This window comes from Dromiciops gliroides, chromosome 2 (genome assembly GCF_019393635.1).
Source record: "Dromiciops gliroides isolate mDroGli1 chromosome 2, mDroGli1.pri, whole genome shotgun sequence".
In the NCBI taxonomy this organism is placed as follows: domain Eukaryota; kingdom Metazoa; phylum Chordata; class Mammalia; order Microbiotheria; family Microbiotheriidae; genus Dromiciops; species Dromiciops gliroides.
Window position 1 is genome coordinate 195,907,581 of NC_057862.1, and position 18,894 is coordinate 195,926,474.

At 38.4% G+C, this 18,894-nt stretch overlaps 1 protein-coding gene and 1 non-coding gene across 2 annotated transcripts in view; one reads left to right on the top strand and one right to left on the bottom strand.

Annotated features, from left to right (window-relative positions):
* Positions 1–18,894, top strand: part of TRIM69 (tripartite motif containing 69) — a 47,726-nt gene that overhangs the window by 2,750 nt on the left and 26,082 nt on the right. Inside the window, exons 2-3 of the mRNA XM_043980570.1 lie at positions 16,827–17,306; positions 17,828–17,923. Coding sequence (XP_043836505.1) covers positions 16,827–17,306; positions 17,828–17,923 — 576 coding nt within the window. The remainder of the gene's footprint in view (positions 1–16,826; positions 17,307–17,827; positions 17,924–18,894) is intronic.
* On the bottom strand, positions 18,262–18,368 carry LOC122744776. Its single transcript, XR_006355122.1, has one exon. It is a non-coding gene; the product is annotated as a U6 spliceosomal RNA (small nuclear RNA).

Here is an 18,894-nt window from a genome sequence, read left to right on the forward strand (position 1 = left end):
AGGTCAATCAACCATACTCGTATCTTTGCCAAGAAAACCCCAAATGGGGTCATGAAGAGTTGGACACGACTGAAAAAATGACTGAACAACAAGTGTAGTTTGAGATAAGAGAGGTCTTACTGGCCACTGAGGATGCACTTCTCTACAACCAATTCTACATGTAAACCTGACACTCAAGGGCAAGGTAAGCCACTGATGTTCCTAAGTGCTTCTCATTGGAGAATGAACTTAGAGTGCTTTCTCCTGAGCTGCAGGCCCAGACCTCTGTTTCTTGGTAGCTCTCACATCAGTGAGTCTCTTGGTGCATTTATGGACTTAAGACATTTATTGGTCAGAAGCTGTGTACTTCCTAAAATATGAATTCGATGACAGTTCAGTTCTTTTGATTCACTGTCCAAAATAGAAGAGCCAAATCCATGTGGTGAGAAAATACACAGGAACAGGAAGATGTCTTTAGGAAAAGGTTAGAAGCTTTTGGCTTTGGCCCCAGAGGTTTTGTTTTTTTTTTTTAGTATCATTTGATCAGTATCTTGACATGGTATAGTGCCTTCAGGTTTATAAAGGGCTTTATCTCATTTGATTCTCACCACAAGCCTGTGGGATGTCACAGCCCGAGGTAGGGAGAATGTTCAGGGGCTACAGTTAAACCAGAACAAATCATTTCACCTGGAACAGCCTCAGGCAACTTTGAAGATTATTATTATTATATATATATATATATATTTTTTTTTTTTTTGCGGGGCAATGAGGGTTAAGTGACTTGCTTGGGGTCACGTAGCTAGTGAGTGTCAAGTGTCTGAGGCTGGATTTGAACTCAGGTCCTCCTGAATCCAGGGCCGGTGCTCTATCCACTGTACCACCCAGCTGCCCCCTAAAGATTATGTTTTAAAACAACTGCTGATTTGAATTGCCTGGAAGTGCTTCCTCCCTGGGAGTTCCATGTACTGATAAAATCACGTATTTCTTTCTTTTTAAAAAAACAGTATTTTATTTTTCTATTTACATGTAAAATAGTTTTCAACATTAATTTTTTATAAGATTTTGAGTTCCAAATCGTTTTCCCTCCCTCTTTCTCCTTCCCGCCCCTCCCCAAGAGGGCAATGTGATACAGGTCATACATAGGCAATCATGTTAAACATATGAAACCACAGATTTCAAGAAAAATTATTTTTATTTGGCTTTTATTCACACTTTCAAATGCTGACAAGGAATGGTTAATTACCATTGAAAGCAACAGGTAAGAAGTCAACAGAAACATGTAAGAAACATACTTTCTCAAAGAAGAAACCAACCCCAAGACACACTGTTTCAAGGTTATTGCATTAGGAAACACTCTTGCATAAAAAAACATCAAGCCTACCTTCAAGAAGCTTATACTTGATGGGGGAAACAAAACCAATCTATATTTGTGAAATGGAGATTCAAGATGGACAATGTGATATGGCAGACACAGGCTGGCCTTGGAATCAGAAGACTTGGTCAAGACCTGCCTGACACACAGTGGCGTGTGACTGGATAATTCACTTCTCTCAGACTCCAAGACTTTTACGTTTCAGAATAACTGTTAATCTACATTGGTAGAGGGAGTTTCAACGTAGGGAATTTTCTACACCAATGAAATCACAAGTACAGACATCCCTTTTCTCCCTGGACAAAAAAAAAGTAACAAGTAGACACTAACATTTACCAAAACTACCAAGATTAAGTTTATTTTTCCTTTTTTTTTCCAAGATTAAGTTTTGATGAATATTTTTAAGCAGACAGCAAACATACTTGGTTGGTTTACTTAAATAAACTATAAACCTAAAACATTCTGTGAGAAACAGATGCAGACCACCTTCTCAAAATAAGTTCTTTCAGAGGTAGCTTTGGTATAACATAAGCTTTTTATTATATTCTCATGAGAATGGGCACCCAAAGTAAAACCAATTAGTGAGTGCTAATGCTGACTGAGAGGGCTCAGCTCATATTTATCCTAAGCTAGGACTTGGTAAGTCCCTCCCCTGAGCCACTATAGGTTGCTAGGCTCAAGTTCACAATGTTCCTGGAGGAGTTCTAACTAAATCCTCCTTGATATGTTACCCCTCCCATACACATACACCTTCATGCAGCACATGATCGAAAATGGGGTAGAGATTTTAGATAGGGGAAGAGAAGTTAATATTCATAAGTCTATTAAGCAAGCACAGTAGGGACTAGGGTTGAACTTTTACCTACTTTTACTAGAGTTCTGGCAAGAGTCAGCTCAAACTGGTTCCTATCTCTAACTCTGAAAAACTTACTTTTCTCTTTCTTGAGTTGATGTAATTGACTAGATAATACTGCCCTGCTGTTCCTTATATGGGCATGCTTTTCCCTGAGAAGATTCCACTATTGTATGAAGTTATTGCTGTTTCCCAAAGTTTCCTGTTAGGCAGTATAATCCAGCCTCAAAGCCCTCACTAGCATAGTCTTGTTCCCTAATTTGCTCAATAAAGTCACAGTGTTAGGTGAATTGGGATTTTATCCTATTTCCTTAAGCCCTGTGCTGCACTGTCTCTGTTTCTGGTGTCTTTTCTAGATTAAAGAACCTGTGAAGTGATGGAGCAAAATGGGGTGCTGTGTTGAAATACAACTCTGTTAACACCACTTAGCTGTCTTTCATGTTTTGGTTTTGGGGAAAATAGGGGTCAGTCAGGCCTCTCAGTTTCTTCTACCATGGAGCAGTAGGGGTTCAGGGATATGGGATCTGTTAACAATAATAGTGTGTCCCACCTTAGGTAAAAATAGGTAGTATGGAGAAAATCACACTTCAAGTAGTGCTTTCTTCTCTCAAGCAAGCACATCAACTGACCAACTGCCACGGAACCTGCAAGATCCCCACCCCCTCCCATCCTTGTTCCTCTTTGGCCCTATAGCTATTGAGTCTTTCCAACTCTCAACCTCTAGTGAACCATCACGTCTCCAGCCTCCTCTTTTGCACTCCTGCTTGGGTCAAAGATGTAATCTCATGACTCTTCAAGTGGAAGGCAACTCAATGAAAAAACCTTCATGGAGGTGAGGGCCCCTCTGGGATTTGTGATAACATTTTCCTAATTAGGTTGTCTTTCAGAATATGGTGGCCTAAATATCTTGGTATGTGGTATTTTAAGGAATTTGGAAAGATTTAGTAGGTAACATTTTGAAGTATTTACTGAGCTGGACATTCAGGAAGATTTGAAGAAGTACAACAAAGTCCAACTTTGATATTTCAATTATAAAGGTGACCCTGGCTTTTCAAAGGTTATGTCAGTGGGATGGGAGCTTTCCTGGGTCTTGGAAAGCTGGAAAGGCTTTGAGGAATTATGTAGTTAGTGGGTCTCCTCCAAGATCCAACGTATGTCTGAAGAGATCATCACTACGAGGTTGGCCACTGGGGGGCAAATTTATCAGGCAAGAAATTCAACAGGGAAAGGATGCAATCTTTGTAGGTAGAAGGAACAAATACTCACATGATACCTGTGAGAAATGGTGATGGTTTGAAACATGGTGGAATCTTCTCAGAATAACTTGATACATGAAGAGATCTTCTCAAGGAAAGTATGCCTGTATAGAGAACAATAGACAATATTATCAAATGAATCACATCAAACCAGGAAAGACAAAAACGAGTTTTTCAGGGCTAGGGATAAAAAACAGTTTCCAGTTTGAGCTGGTTCTCGCTGGTGTCCTAGAGAAAGTAGGTAAAAGGTTATCTCTACTGCGTTTGCTTAATAGACTTATTAATATTAATTTCTCCTCCCCTGTCTAAAATTTCCACCCCATTTTTGATCATGTATGGAAGGGGTAACCTATCTAGGAGCATTTAGCTAGAACTCTTCAGGAAGATTGTGAACCTGGCCTAGCAACCTATGGTGGCTCAGGGGAGGGACTGATTGTGGCAGGGTGTAGGATATATACAAGGTGCTTGCTTTCATCATTTGCACTCACTTACTGCTTTTCTTTCTGTTAGTGCCCATTCTCCTGAGAATGCAATAAAGGCTTTTTGTTATACCAAAGCTGCCTCTGAAAGAAGTGCAGGTGGTCTGCACCTGTTTCTCACAATACCAATAGGGATCTTTCAATTTAGTGTGAAAGTTAAAGTAGAAAAACCAGCTTTAATTCAATGCAGCAGTTATTTATTAACTATTTCCTAGTATATGGCCCTATGTAAGTGCTTTTGTGTAATTCAGAGGAAATAAGATCATTATGGCTATGGAATATGCAATCTACCTAAGGAATATAAACATTCATCTGAAAATAATTCCAAATTATACAAGTCATACTGTGGTTGAAACTGTAGATTTGACTCTGAGTCAAAACGAACACCACAAAATATGGTCACTTCAACATGGGTTAATTTGATGTTTCTTGGAAGAAATGAGCCTTGAATTAAGTCTTAAAGAAAGTGTAAGATTTGGATTGGCAAAAAAGGAGGCGGGAAGGAATGTTGGGCAAGGGAGAACATGAGAAAAGTAAAAGTGGTATAGGGATGAATATTAGGCATGGGGAGGGAGAAACCAAGGTAAGAATTAGAAAGGTAAAAGTAGTCTTGGTCACACTATGCATAAATAGATGGTATAGCTTTCCTGAAGACATTTATTCAATTCAACAAACATTTGTTAAGTGCTTGCTATGTGAAAGGCAAGGGGGGGGGGCAGCTAGGTGGCACAGTGGATAGAGCACGGGCCCTGGAGTCAGGAGTACCTGAGTTCAAATCCGGCCTCAGACACTTAACACTTACTAGCTGTGTGACCCTGGGCAAGTCACTTAACCCCAATTGCCTCACTAAAAAAAAAAAAAAGAAAGAAAGGCACGGGAGATACAAAGTGAAAAACAGTGCCTAGTGAGAATCGGTAGAAGTATAGACTAGGCATGGATTGTATCACAGGACTGGCTTTCGAATGTGTCTGGTCTCTGAATACAGACAACCCTGTAATCACATAGAAGAATTTAAAAAGCTAGAGTTGTACTGTGGACCTGGCCAAATGATGTGATAGCATTTGTTAAGTTTAGCATTGGCTTTCAGCATGAAGGGTGATCACCTTCTAAATGTGTGATGCATGTTGACAGCCTACTCTTTTATTTTTTATTATTTATTTTTAAATATTCTTTTTCATGATGAACCTGATAAACACGACCATTTCAACACAGAGAATTGTGTGTATAAAATGGTAAACTATGGTATCCTTTGTTTTTAAGTGCATATTAAATTTAACAGTAGTAAAACTTTCTTTTATCCTCTAATGAATTTCCTTCATTGCCCTGCAAAACAAAAACATATCTCTCTTTATCACCTTGAATTCATTACCTCTCTGTCAGAAGGTGGTAACATTCATCATATACTCTGGAGACATGGTTGGGGCCTGCATTGATCCAAGATGTTAAGTCTTTCAACATTGTTTCAAAAAAAAAAAAACAACAAAACCCAACAATGTTGCTGTCCTCATAAATAAATTGTTTGAAAGTCTTCTATGAGGGGGCAGCTAGGTGGAGCAGTGGATAAAGTGGATTTGGGAGGACCTGAGTTCAAACCGGCCTTAGGTACTTGACACTTAACTAGCTGTGTGACCCTGGGCAAGTCACTTAACCCTCAATGCCCTGCAAATTACCAAAAAAAAAAAAGTATTCTATTAAAGGCTTGGGGTTTTTTTGTCTTGTAGGATTAAAATCAGCTTTTCAGGGTAAATTATTCTTATTTGTAAGCATACTAGGCATTAGTAAAAAGAGAACACGTGGAGTTCAGAAAGTTAAGAAAAGGCCTATCTAGCCTAGAGTTCCAGCCTGGTCTGGTTCTTCCTCAAATTCTCCACCAGGAGCCTGCTTCAACCATGAACTGGCAGGTCTTGTGTGATCCTGACTGTGGTACTTTGGTACTTGAACTCCTTCTTTCTGGATGCTTGTAATATTTTTCCTGTGATTTGGGAACTCTAGATTTGGTTGGGACTTTTCATTTTGAGGTTCCTTTCAGGAGATGATCAGTGGATTCTTTCTATCTTTACCTTCTAGTTCTAATAAATCTATATTGGTATGATTTCTTGAAATAAGATTGTTTAGGCTTTTAAAAAATCATAGTTTTTATGGTATCCAATGATTCTTAAATTATCTCTGCTTGATTTTTTTCCAGGTTTTTTATTTCAGATATCTTACATTTTCTTCTATTTTTTCCAAATGTTTGGTTTTGTTCTACTATTTCTTGTTGTCTCATAGAGTCACTGATTCTTTTTGGTCTATTCTAGTTTTCAAGGAGTCCATTTCTTGGGTAAAGCTTACCAGTTCATCTTTCAAGCTAATTGTTCTCTTTCCAATTTTTCTTCCATAGCTTTTGTTACATTAAAAATATTGCTTCTTTTCTTTAAAGTGTTTATACAAACCTTGTGGAAAATCCACAATTCTATTTGTAGTTATTAGAGATTCTCTCCTACTTGGGGATCTCTAGATTTGTAATATTTCTTCATACTGGTCAGCATTTTGTTTTGTGTGTTGTTTTTTTAAATTTACTCAAATTCTCAGCTTTGGTTCCTGAATTGGAACTTCAGAACCAGGCTCTCCCACCTGCTGTGTTTTGGGGTAGGGTGCTTTGCTATTACAACTACTGTTGTACAGATGGGTTTTTCCCTCTGTCTGATTACTTTAAAAGCACATGCCCAATGGGAAAAAAATGTACTCTGTGTTTAGGCACAAGCCTACCAGAAACAATTTAATTGATTTAATTTAACTTAATTTAAAATTATTCTAAATCCAAACATTGCTAGCTTAGAAAGAGAAAAATGTTCAAATTGCTATCATTCCCACATGATCTTGGATATCATTCTAACAGAAGATCATTTCAGGTAATATATACAGGAATCCTGAATGAGAAGAAGGTCATAGTATGTTAAAATCATTTTGGGTTAACATTCTACTCCACTTAATAGGACACTAATCACTGAATTTTCTTATAAAACTATTCAAATCCTTCCTCTACCATTGCCCTCAGTGGTACCTAATCAATACTCTAATCCTGTCAGAATGAGGAAGCAATGACTTTAAGTACAGTTAGGTTTGTATTAATTCAAGTTTAAACAGTGTGATATTAGACTTAATATAACTTATAAAATAATAGTCACATTTAATGTGAGCAAAAATTCAATTAATGTGATATGTACCAGCTATTCAATTTTCCCACAGCTTCTCCAACATTTATTATTTTCCTTTTTTGTCATCTTAGCCAATCTGATAGATGTGAGTTGGTACCTCAGAGTTGGGGTTTTTGTGGGGTTTTTTTGTGTTTTTTTTTTTGTGGGGCAATGAGGGTTAAGTGACTTGCCCAGGGTCACACAGCTAGTAAGTGTCAAGTGTCCGAGGCTGGATTTGAACTCAGGTCCTCCTGAATCCAGGGCCAGTGCTTTATCCACTGTGCCACCTAGCTGCCCCCCAGAGTTGTTTTAATTTGCATTTCTCTAATCAGTAGTGATTTAGAGCATTTTTTCATATGGCAACAGATAGCTTTGATTTCTTCATCTGAAAGCTGCCTGTTCATATCCTTTGACCATTTTTCAGTTGGGGAATGGCTTGTGCAAGTTATTCAAGAGTTTTAAAACATTGCTATTTAGTAGTTTGTACTTGCCTACCTTTGAGTATGAATAGGACATGTTGCTAAGTACTATATTACCAAATATTGTGTTATTTTTTTTAAAGAGCCCTTGACATGTTTTACACATAAAGGGTGATACCATAACCAAATTAAGAAAGCATGGAATAGTTAATCTATCAAATTCATGGACAGGGGAAGAATTTAGAACCAAATAAGATATAGAAAGCATTACAACATGTAAAATAGAGAAATCTGATTATTTAAAGTTAAAAAACTTTTGCACAAACAAAACCAATGCAACCAAAATTATAAGGAAAGCAGAAAACTGGGAAAGAATTTTTGCAATAACTATCTCCAATAAAGGCCTCATTTCTCAAATATATAGAGAACTGAGTCAAATTTTTAAAAATACAAGCCATTCCTCAATTGATAAATGGGCAAAGGATATGAATAGGCAGTTTTTAGACAAAGAAATTAAAACTATCTATAGTCATATGAAAAAATGCTTTAAATCACTACTGATCAGAGAAATACAAATTAAAACAACTCTGAGGTACCACTTCATACCTATCAGAATGGTTAATATGACAAAAAAGGAAAATGTTGGATGTTGGAGGGGATATTAGAAACCTGGGACACTAATGCACTGTTGGTGAAGTTGTTAACTGATCCAATAATTCTGGAGGGCAATTTGGAACTATGCCCAAAGGGCTACAAAACCTCGATCAAGCAATAGTACTGCTAGGTTTATATCCCAACAACATCCAAAAAAACCAGGAAAAGGACCTATTTGTCCAAAAATGTTTATAGCAGCTCTTCTTGTTGTGGCTAAGAATTGGAAATCAAAGGGATACCCATCATTTGGGTGATGGCTAAACAAGCTATGGTATGATAAGTAGGATGATTTCAGAAAAACCTGGACACATGAACCGATATACAGTGAAGTGAACAGAACCAGGAGAATGTTGTACACAGTAATAACAATATTGTTCCATGAAGTATGAATGACTTAACTATTCTCAGCAATAAAATGATCCAAGACAATCCCAAAGGACTAATGATGAAGCATACTATCCACCTCCAGAGAAAGAACTAATATTGATTGAATATAGACTGAAGGATGCTATTCTTCACTTTCTTTCATTTTTTTCTTTTATTTGAGTCTTCTTGTACAAAATAACTAATATGGAAATGTTTTACATAACTGCACATGTTTAACCTATATCTGGTTGCTTTTCACCTCAAGGATGGGGGAGAGAGGGAGAAAATTTAGATTTAAAAACTTTAATTAAAAAATTTTTTAAGAGCTCTTGACAAATTAGACAGAAAGATGACTTCTTAGATGGAAACTTTGACAGTATGAAAAGAAGAGATGTGTTCATACATCAGAACTAAAATTTTGCGTAGATAAATAGCAAGAATATAACCTGGCCTCCATTTTCTTTTCCAGTCTTCTAATATCTTACACTTGATCACATAATCTTAGATGCAGTCACATTGGCCTCTTGACTGTTCCTTGAACAAGAGATTCCATCTTCCAACTCTGGGCATATTTATTTGCTGTCCCCCAAGGCTTGGAATGCTCTTCCTCCTCATCTCTGCATCCTAGATTTCTTCCAGTCCCAGCCAAAATTCCACTTTCTATAGGAAGTTTTTTCCAATCCTTCATTTTAGTGCTTTCCCTCTGTTGCTTAATTCCAATTTATCTTTTATATATAGTTTGTACATAGTGATTTGTATGTTGTCTCCCTCATTAGACTGTCAGCTCCATGTGAGTGGAACCAGCTTGTGTCTCTCTGTATCCCCAGGGCTAAGCACAGTATTTGGCACATAGTAGGTAATTAATATGTTTACTGGCTGACTGACAGTGAACTAATGGTACTGATTGTCATTGTAACTCTAAAATAGGTTGTTTTTGTTGTTTTCTTGAAGAGGACTATGACATTGGGAGGTGATGTTATGACTTGCAGTGAATTGGATTTAAAGGAGGCAGGGCTCCAACCTAACTCTCTCCACCAGACCCATCCAGGGCCAGTGGCAAGATGTTAGGATGACTGGACATAGCCCCGATACAGTGGGAGACCTTGGCCTTTTTAAACTAAGGTCTTTCCCAGGTCTCAGTTTGACTCAGGTAACACTGATTTAGTGATTAAGGCTGGGTAAGAAATCAGGTAAAGAGAGGCCTAGCAGGGGTATTGCTGGATCAAAGGGTATGCACAGTTTTATAGCCCTTTGGGCATAGTTCCAAATTGCTTTCCAGGAAATTTTGATCAGTTTACAACTCCACCAACAATGCATTAGTGTCCCAGTTTTCTAATATCCCTTCCAACATCCATCATTTTCCCTTTTTTTTTTTTTTTGCCATATCGGTCATTTTGATAGGTGTGAGGTAGTACCTCAGAGTTGTTTTAAGTTTAATTTTTTTTTTTTTAGTGAGGCAATTGGGATTAAGTGACTTGCCCAGGGTCACACAGCTAGTAAGTGTTAAGTGTCTGAGGCCGGATTTGAACTCAGGTACTCCTGACTCCAGGGCCGGTGCTCTATCCACTGTGCCACCTAGCTTCTCCCTTAATTTGAATTTTTTAAATCAGTAGTGAGCATTTTTTCCATATGACTATAGATAGCTTTGATCTTTTTTCTGAAAACTACCTGTTCATATTCTTTGACCATTTATCCTGACTTGTATTTTTAAAAATTTGACTCAGTTCTTTATCTATTTGAAAAATGAGGCATTTTAGGCCCTAGATGATTGGTTTGGTTAAGCAAGCACACATTTCTTCTTGAGATAAAGGTATCAGAGATACTTGTTGCAAAAAATTTTTTTCCCAGTTTTCTGCTTTCCTCATAATTTTGGTTGCATTGGCTTTGTTTGTGCAAAAACAGGACAAGATGTTAGAATGCCTAACTATATAGTACAAAATATTATAAAACATACAGTAAGATAAAAGAAAAATACAAAGTTACCTCAGTTTTTTTGTGATTTGCAAATAGTCACAAGGAAGAGAAGTGAGATGATAGAAATGGACCATCTTTTAGCTGTCTACATTTGAACAATGCAATAAAAATACATTTCTCTTAGCAGAGCAGCCATTCAAACAAAAGCTTATGTAAAAGTTTATGTAAGATAATGAAAGGGAAATTCAGTAAATAGGGAAGAAACTTTTGGTCCAAGCATTGATTGGAAAGGTGCCTAGGGGGATGATTAAGATGTGGCAGCTAAATAACCTGATTTAAAAAAAAAAATTTTTTTTGGTGAGGCAATTGGGGTTAAGTGACTTGCCCAGGGTAACACAGCTAGTAAGTGTTAAGTGTCTGAGGCCAGATTTGAACTCAGGTCCTCCTGACTCCAGGGCTGGTGCTCTATCCACTGCACCACCTAGCTGCCCCCTAAATAACCTGATTTCAAAAACATAATATATTTATTTAATATTTCATTTTCCCCAATTACATATAAAAACAATTTTTAATGTAAAAAAAAATTTTGAGTTCCAAATTCTCTCTCTCTCTCATTTTCTCCCTCACTAAGAAGGCAAGCAATTGCTACAGGTTATACATGTGCAGTCATGCAAAACATATTTCCATATTAGTCATGCTGTAAAGGAAAACACAGACCAAAAAAAAACAAAAACAAAGTTTGAAAAAAGTATGCTTTAATCTGTATTCAGGCTCTATCAGTTCTTTTTCTGGAGATGGATAGCATGTTTTAAAAAAATTAATAATATTTTATTTTTTCCAAACTATATGTAAAGATAGTTTTCAACATTCATTTTTGTAAGATTTTGAATTCCAAATTTTTTTCCCTCCCTCCCTTCCCCCGCCCCCTGCAAGACAGCAAGTAATCTGATATAGGTTATACATGTACAAGCATGTTAAACATATTTCCACATTTGACTTTGTTGTCATCTTCTGAGTTTGCATTTTGATCTTCCTTGTCACCCTAATAACTTTCTATGTTCAAGTTATTTTTTGTTGTTTGCTCGTTTTTCCAGCCTATTCCTTGATTTTTAACTTGATGTTATATTTGGGCTCCACTACTGGAATGAAGGGGGCACTATACCAAGCTTTAGTGTTTTTTGCAGCTGTTTTCAGAGTTAATTCTGAGGGGATTGCAAGTTTTCTTTCTTTTTTTCTTCTTAAAATTTTTAAAATTTTAATTTTCTATTCAGAATTTTTTATTTTCCCAAATTACATGTAAAAACAAATTTAGACATCCATTTTTTATAACTTTCTTTTCCAAATTCTCTTCCTCCCCCCCAAGAACTCAAGCAATCAAATATAAGTTATATATCAGTAATCATGCAAAACATTTCCACATTAGCCAGGTTGTGAAAGAAAACAGACAAAAACAAAATTTCAGATAAAGGAACTAAGAAAAAAAATTATGCTTCAATCTGTATTCAGATACCCTCCATTCTTTCTCTGTAGATGGACTGCATTTTCCATAAGTCCTTCAGAGGTGTCTTGGATCACTGCATTGCTGAAAATAACCAAGTCATTCACAGCAGATCATCTTAAAATATTGCTGTTAGGGAATGCAAGTTTTCAATTCTTCCAAGGTGATGTGATCTAAGAAGAGGTGTATTTAGTATATTCTCCTGGGCTGTACTCTGGTCTGTGAGCAACCACAATCATTCTTTTCTGCTCTGGACCTGTGACCACTATCCCCACTCCCCTTCAGCCATAAGCTCTGTTGTCCTAGAGCTCCTTTCCACCTTGTACTGAGACCTAGGACTGTGACCAAGATTTGTGTTTGTAACAGAGTCCTGTCCCCAGTGCCAGCAAAGGGACCCTTATAATCTCCTTCTGACCAGTTATCTGACCTCCTTACTGTCTGTGGGCTGAGAGCTCTGGAACCTGTGCTGCTTTGGCTGATTCAGTCATCCCCAAGGCCTGCTTCTGGTTTGCTGGGGTGAGGTCTGCACTGGTGTAGCCTGTATTAGACTGTGCTCCATTATCAATATGGTATGACAAACCTTCTGAGTTTCTAAACTTTTTTTGTGTCATCTGCAAGCCTTCATGTGTCATCTGCAGCTTCCTCAAAACTCCCCCAAAATTACCATTTCATTTCTTATGCTGATCTGTGATATATTGAAACTGCAATGGGGAAAGTTGCAATGTGGAAGGGATAACTATATACCCTTCTCTTGATAGTTCTCTCTTCCCTTTTTAAAAAATCAGTTCATGTGGAGTAGATGCTGAATGAACCATACTATTTCTTTTGTTTTTGGTGCTGATGTTTTTCTATTTTGAGGTTTTTCATCATTGCTCTGATTTTTCTCTTATAACATGACTAATGCAGAAATATGTTTAATGTTATTATGTGTATATATACATATATATAAAACATCTATATCAGATTACCTGCTATCTAGGGGAGGGAGGAGGGAGGGGAGGGAGGGAGAAAAATCTGAAATTGGAAAGCTTGTATAAACAAAACTTGAGAACTATCTTTACATGTAACAGGAAAAAAAATACTTTATTAATTAAAAAAAATAATAAACTAAATAACCAAATTTTTTTTAAAAATCAGTTCAAACATGTTTTCCTATGCTTCTCTGAATTCCTCATATTCCTAACGTTTTATGGCACAATAATATTACATGACATTTATATGAGAGGAAATGTTATGTAGTATATGGAGAGCTGTCCTTGTATCTCCCCAGAAGATCTGTCAAGTCTCACCTCTGATATTTACTGGTTCTAAGACCCAGGCAAGTCATTTAACCTTTCAGTGCTCTCCATAACTCTCTACAACTCCACGGTACTGCCCAGCACTTGGTAAAGGGAGTTTTCACACTGAGGAGTTCTCTATATCAGTGAAAACACAGGTCCAGCCCATATCCTTATATTCAAACACCACAATCTATTCAGTCATTCACCAATAAATACGTACCTTCTTTGCTCCTAGTTTTTTGCTACCATAGAAAGCACTGTTATTAGTATTATGGTATGTATGAGACCTTTCTTTCAGTCTTTGACTTCCTTGGAGTACATGCTCAGTAGTGCAATAGCTTAATCTACGTATGAACAGGTTAGTATCTTTTCTTTTTTTTTTCTTGCGGGGCAATGAGGGTTAAGTGACTTGCTCAGGGTCACACAGCTAGTGTCAAGTGTCTGAGGCAGGATTTGAACTCGGGTCCTCCTGAATCCAAGGCCAGTGCTTTATCCACTGCACCACCTAGCTGCCCCCCTAGGTTAGTATTTTTTCTTAAGAAATTCCAAATTGTTTAAAAGAATGATTCGACCAATCTACTTTTACCAACAGTGCATTAATGTGCTTGTCTTCCTATAACCCATTCAATACTATTTTTGTTTTTGATGATTTCTTTCCATTTGATGAATGTGAGATTAAAAACTAAGAGCTGTTTTGATTTGTGTTTGTCTTATTAGGAATTTAGAACATGTTATTACATATAGTCATTTCTTTTGAAAATCATTCTTATCTTTTGACCCCTTATCTAGGAGTGACTGAATGGTCGTTAGTCTTTTGCTTTTGTGCCTGTTCTCAGATATCAGAATCCTATCCCTCTTGAGCAAAATAACACAGTCGAATTTTAGATCATGGGATCCTTAACTATTCTTCCTCTGAACTTTTTGATAGCTATTCTCCTAAAATCTATTATCTCATACACAACACTTCATCTCCTGTCTCTGGTTATCTAAAGGCATAAAAGGGTTTTGTTTGCATGACTAGAAGAATAAGAAAGTGACATTTAGAAGAAGTAGACAGAGAGGTTGGAGGAGAACTAGGAGAGAAGAGTGTCATGAAATCCTAGAAAAGAGAGGGTGATTTACAAGGTCAGAGTGCTAAGAGGTCAGGAAGGATAAGAATTAAGAGAAAGTAATTTTTTCAAATAAAAAATCATTAGAGATTTTGGAGAGATAATTTCAGCAGAATGATGAGACAGGAAGCCAGATCACAAATTGTAGAACTGAGTGGAAGCAGGGTTTAGCTGTGAAGGGGATTAGAAATAGAGGATGTTAGCTAGCAGGGATGGTAGGATCAAATGAAGGTGTTTTTTTTACAGGATAGAAGACTTTGGGTGTGCCTGTAGGCAACAGGGATCGCAAGGGGCCAATAGATGGGAAGGATTGAGTAGTAGAGAGCAATTGGGGATTATAGATGGGGCAACCTGCCAAAGAAGATGTAATGGGATTAAGGATACATATTGAGGAGTTTGCCTTGGGGCAGGGGGGGGGAGGGTAAAGGAAAAGATAGTGAAGGAAGATGTGTGAGTGAGAGATAGAAGATGAGGAGGGGAAATGAAGAGGAGGGAAAGAGTTCTTGTTGAATGGCTTCAATTTTTTAAAATGAAGTATGAGGTAAACTCAGTTGAGAGGATGGGGCAGAAACCAAGTAGAGCTGCAGATGGAAAGCAGAGTGGGAGAAAATAGACACACAGAATCTGTTTCCCTGCCTGGGTGTGAGGAATTTCTCTTTCTATCCTTTTTCCTCTTTTCTTCTTTCACTTATGATTTCTGAACCCCAGTCTCGGTGATATAATTCACTGCATACAAGCACTTCTAGAAACTCATCACTCCTCCAAACGACTGTTATTTTCTAGCACTTTATCTTCAGCATCTAGCAAAGTTCCTTTTGTATACCAGGCACTTAATAAATGTTTATTAAATTGAATTTCCCTCCTGGTACCTGAAATTCTACCTGGTACCTGAAATTTGTTCCTTTCAGTTCCTTCCTTCACAGATTTCCCTTTAAAATGCAAAAACTGGGGCGAAGCCAAGATGGCAGAAAGAAACCAGGAAGTTGCCTGAGCTCTCCCAAGTTTCCCTCAAAAACATTTAATCAAGCCTCTAAACAGATTCTGAAACTACAGAACCTACAAAAAGACAGAGAGACACAATCTTCCAATTTGAGATAATTTAGAAGACTTCAGGAAAGGTAGGTGTCACTCAGGCAAAAGGGAAGTACAGTGTAGCTCACAGTGCAGTGCTGCACTGAGGGGGTCTGGGCAAGTCAGCAGGAAACTCTTGGCCACAGTGCAGCAACTGAGGCCCCTTGATACTGGCTCAACAAGCTGGTGGCACAGCAGGCCAGTGGTGAGATCCACCAGTAACAGATGAGAGGGCAGGCTGCCAACTGGAAGGCCACCCACAGGACAGTCATGACCAGGCCTGGCCAACACAGCATGCTGGGAGCAAGCACAGGGAACAAGCCCAGTGTGGAGAGAAATCCATAAGCCATGGAAGCCTCAGAGTAGAAAGCCAATGACACAGCCCCTACACCCCAGCACAAGAAGCTTGAAATAGTCACCCTTGTGCCCCAGGAGCAGACCTCAACTTTAAAAAATAAGCTGCAGCATGAGTAAGAAACAGAAGAGGGCTCTTACCATTGAGAGCTTCTGTACGGATAGGGAAGAGCAAAACAAAAACTCAGATGAGGACAATACTCTCAAATCATCTACATGTGAAGCCTCAAGGGAAAATGACTCGGTCTTAAGACCAAAAAGCCTTCTTGGAAGAGCTCAAAAAGGATTTTCAAAATCAACTGAGAGAGGTAGATGAAAAAATGGGGAGAGAAATGAAAGCAACACAAGAAAATTATCAAAAAATAATCAGCAGCATGGAAAAGGAAACACATTCCTTAAAAAATTCATTTGGGGGGCAGCTAGGTGGCTCAGTGGATGAAGCACCGGCCCTGGAAGTGCAAAAGCTTACTGAAGAAAACAATGTCTTAAAATGCAAAACTGCCACTATCTGTTCTCCAGTGCCCATCTCCCATCACCATGGCTCACTGCTTTCTTTGGAAGCAGATGGTATCAGTGAACAGTTTCCCATACCACTGCTATCAGGAACAGGATATGAAGAGCCAATTTGAGCTCATCTCAGTAGTTATGTATGTTTTCTTTTCAACTGTGTTTGGGGGCTAGAATGGGTTGGCAGTTTAGCTCTTCCAGCCTTATTCTTGGCTACTAGTTTTGATTCCTAGGTCTCACAGTCAGCTGGCTGTAAATACATAGCTGGGGGTAGCTAGGTGGCACAGTGGATAAAGCACTGGCCCTGGATTCAGGAGGACCTGAGTTCAAATCCTGCCTCAGACACTTGACACTTACTACCTGTGTGACCTTGGGCAAGTTACTTAACCCTCATTGCCCCCCCCCCCAAATAGAAACTACTTAATGTAGGTGGAAATACATAGCTGCCCCTTGTAATCTAGATTCTCTATTAGGTCTTCAGTACTCCTTATAGAGAGCTAAGAAAGAGAAACTTATTACAGCTATTCTCTTCCCAACAGAAATCTGACAAAGCTCTCAACAATTCTCCCAAGGCTTCGCTGAATGTCAACGTCAAAGAAATGGGCAAGATTATCACTTTCTCTCCTCCGAAAGCTAGGGCAAATATAGATGACATCACTAAGGAGCTACACTGCCAACTGTGTCACGGCTGGTTTCATAAGCCTGTGATGCTGAGCTGTAGCCACAACTTTTGTAAAGCATGCATTGAGAAGTCATGGAGGCATCACCAGAAAACAATATGTCCTGAGTGCCTTATACCATGCCAAAACAAGAGCTTTATTCCCAATACGGTGCTAGAGAGACTGGTGTTGAGAATCAAGGATCTGCCTCTGACCCAAGCTCAGCCTCAGTGTCAGGAGCATGGTGAGAACTTGAAGCTATTTAGTAAGCAGGAAGGGAAGTTGGCTTGCTTCCAGTGTAAGGATGTTCGACATTCACAGGAATTTATGCAGATAACTGAAGCTGTTCATGTCTACACGGTAGGTAAACCCCACATCATGAGCCATCTCTAGGGAAAAACTGAGAAATGTACTATATATAGGGCCCTGACATTTCCTTCCCCTCCTCCCCTGACCTTGGGTTTTATAGGAATAACATAAACAAGTACCAAACTGCTTTTGCAAGCAAAGTGCTCAAAAATACAAATCATCATAAAAACTCCCCTTCCTGGATCTATTCATGTCAGCTAAATAGCTCTGATATGTTCCCCCTTTCTATGAGCAGGTATTTATTCATTACTATGTGCTTTATTTCTGCTACTTTGCCCAGAATTCAAGGGAGGAGTAAGGAGTATTGTGAGGATGGGAGTAGGGATGCAGTGAGAAGTTATTACCCCCAAATAACTCCCCTCTTTTGCACCTTTGTTCACTTATTCCCAAATTCATGAAAGGCCCGTGGTTATAATTTTCTTACATGTTATTTTGGGCATTGAAGTGCTATTCTCCTGTAGCCCCCTTTCCTCTCAAACTTGTTGGAGGATAACCCCATCTAATGCTCCCAGGGAAAGATGACCATCAACCAAGCTCAAGTGGAAGCAAGCCTAAAGGAATTGCAGAGGTTAAAATGCTTGCAAGAGGAGGCAATCTGTGCTCATAAGGTAAGGCACGGTGCAATGGGTCACAGGACAAGATCTGGGCGTAATCTGCCAGAATTCATGGGCTAGTGTTAATATTGGTGAGAAAGTTGGGGCACTATATGACTTTCCTCCACTTGGATCATCCCCAGGGGCTAGGCTAAAGGATTGGGAAATTGAGATGGAATGGGTACTAGGAAGTGGGTATAGGAGCTTCTTGGACTGAGGTTAGAGTAAGGTCCTTGACAGCTTTTGAACAACATGGAACAGCTGGACTTTTCTCTTGATATGCTTGCTGTTAGGGTTATTTGGATATGTGGATATATTCTCCATCTGGTCTCTCTCCCCCTACTTATTTTTTTTTAAATATGGAACGCTTCACGAATTTGCGTGTCATCCTTGCGCAGGGACCATGCTAATCTTCTCTGTATCGTTCCAATTTTAGTATATGTGCTGCCGAAGTGAGCACTCTCCCCCTACTTATGATATAAAAAGTCAACTCTATGGGACCAAGAAAGAAATCCCCTAAAGATTCTTTTATTTTCAGTAAAAATTTTCTTCCTTCCCTCCGGGACAATTACTAAACTGTGGATGATCTACAGTCTCTTCTTTCATTCATCAATTCAACAAAATTTTACTTAGGACTTATTATGAGCAGATGCCATGTACTGTAAAGAGAATGAAGATGAATAAGAGATGGTATCTTCAAAGAGTTTGCAATTTAGTAACAGATACTTTACAATTTACAAAGCACTTTTCTTATGACAATCTTGGAGGTACTATAAGTATTATTATTCCATTCTTTATTATTTTTGTTGTTATTCAGTTCTGTCTGACTCTTTGTGACCCCATTTGGGGCTTTCTTAGCAAAGGGACTAGTTTGCCATTTCATTCTCCAGCTAATTTTACAGAAAAAGAAACTGAGGCAAACAGGGTTAAGTGACTTGCCCAGGGTCACAAAGCTAGTATCTGAAGCCAGATTTGAACTCAAGAAG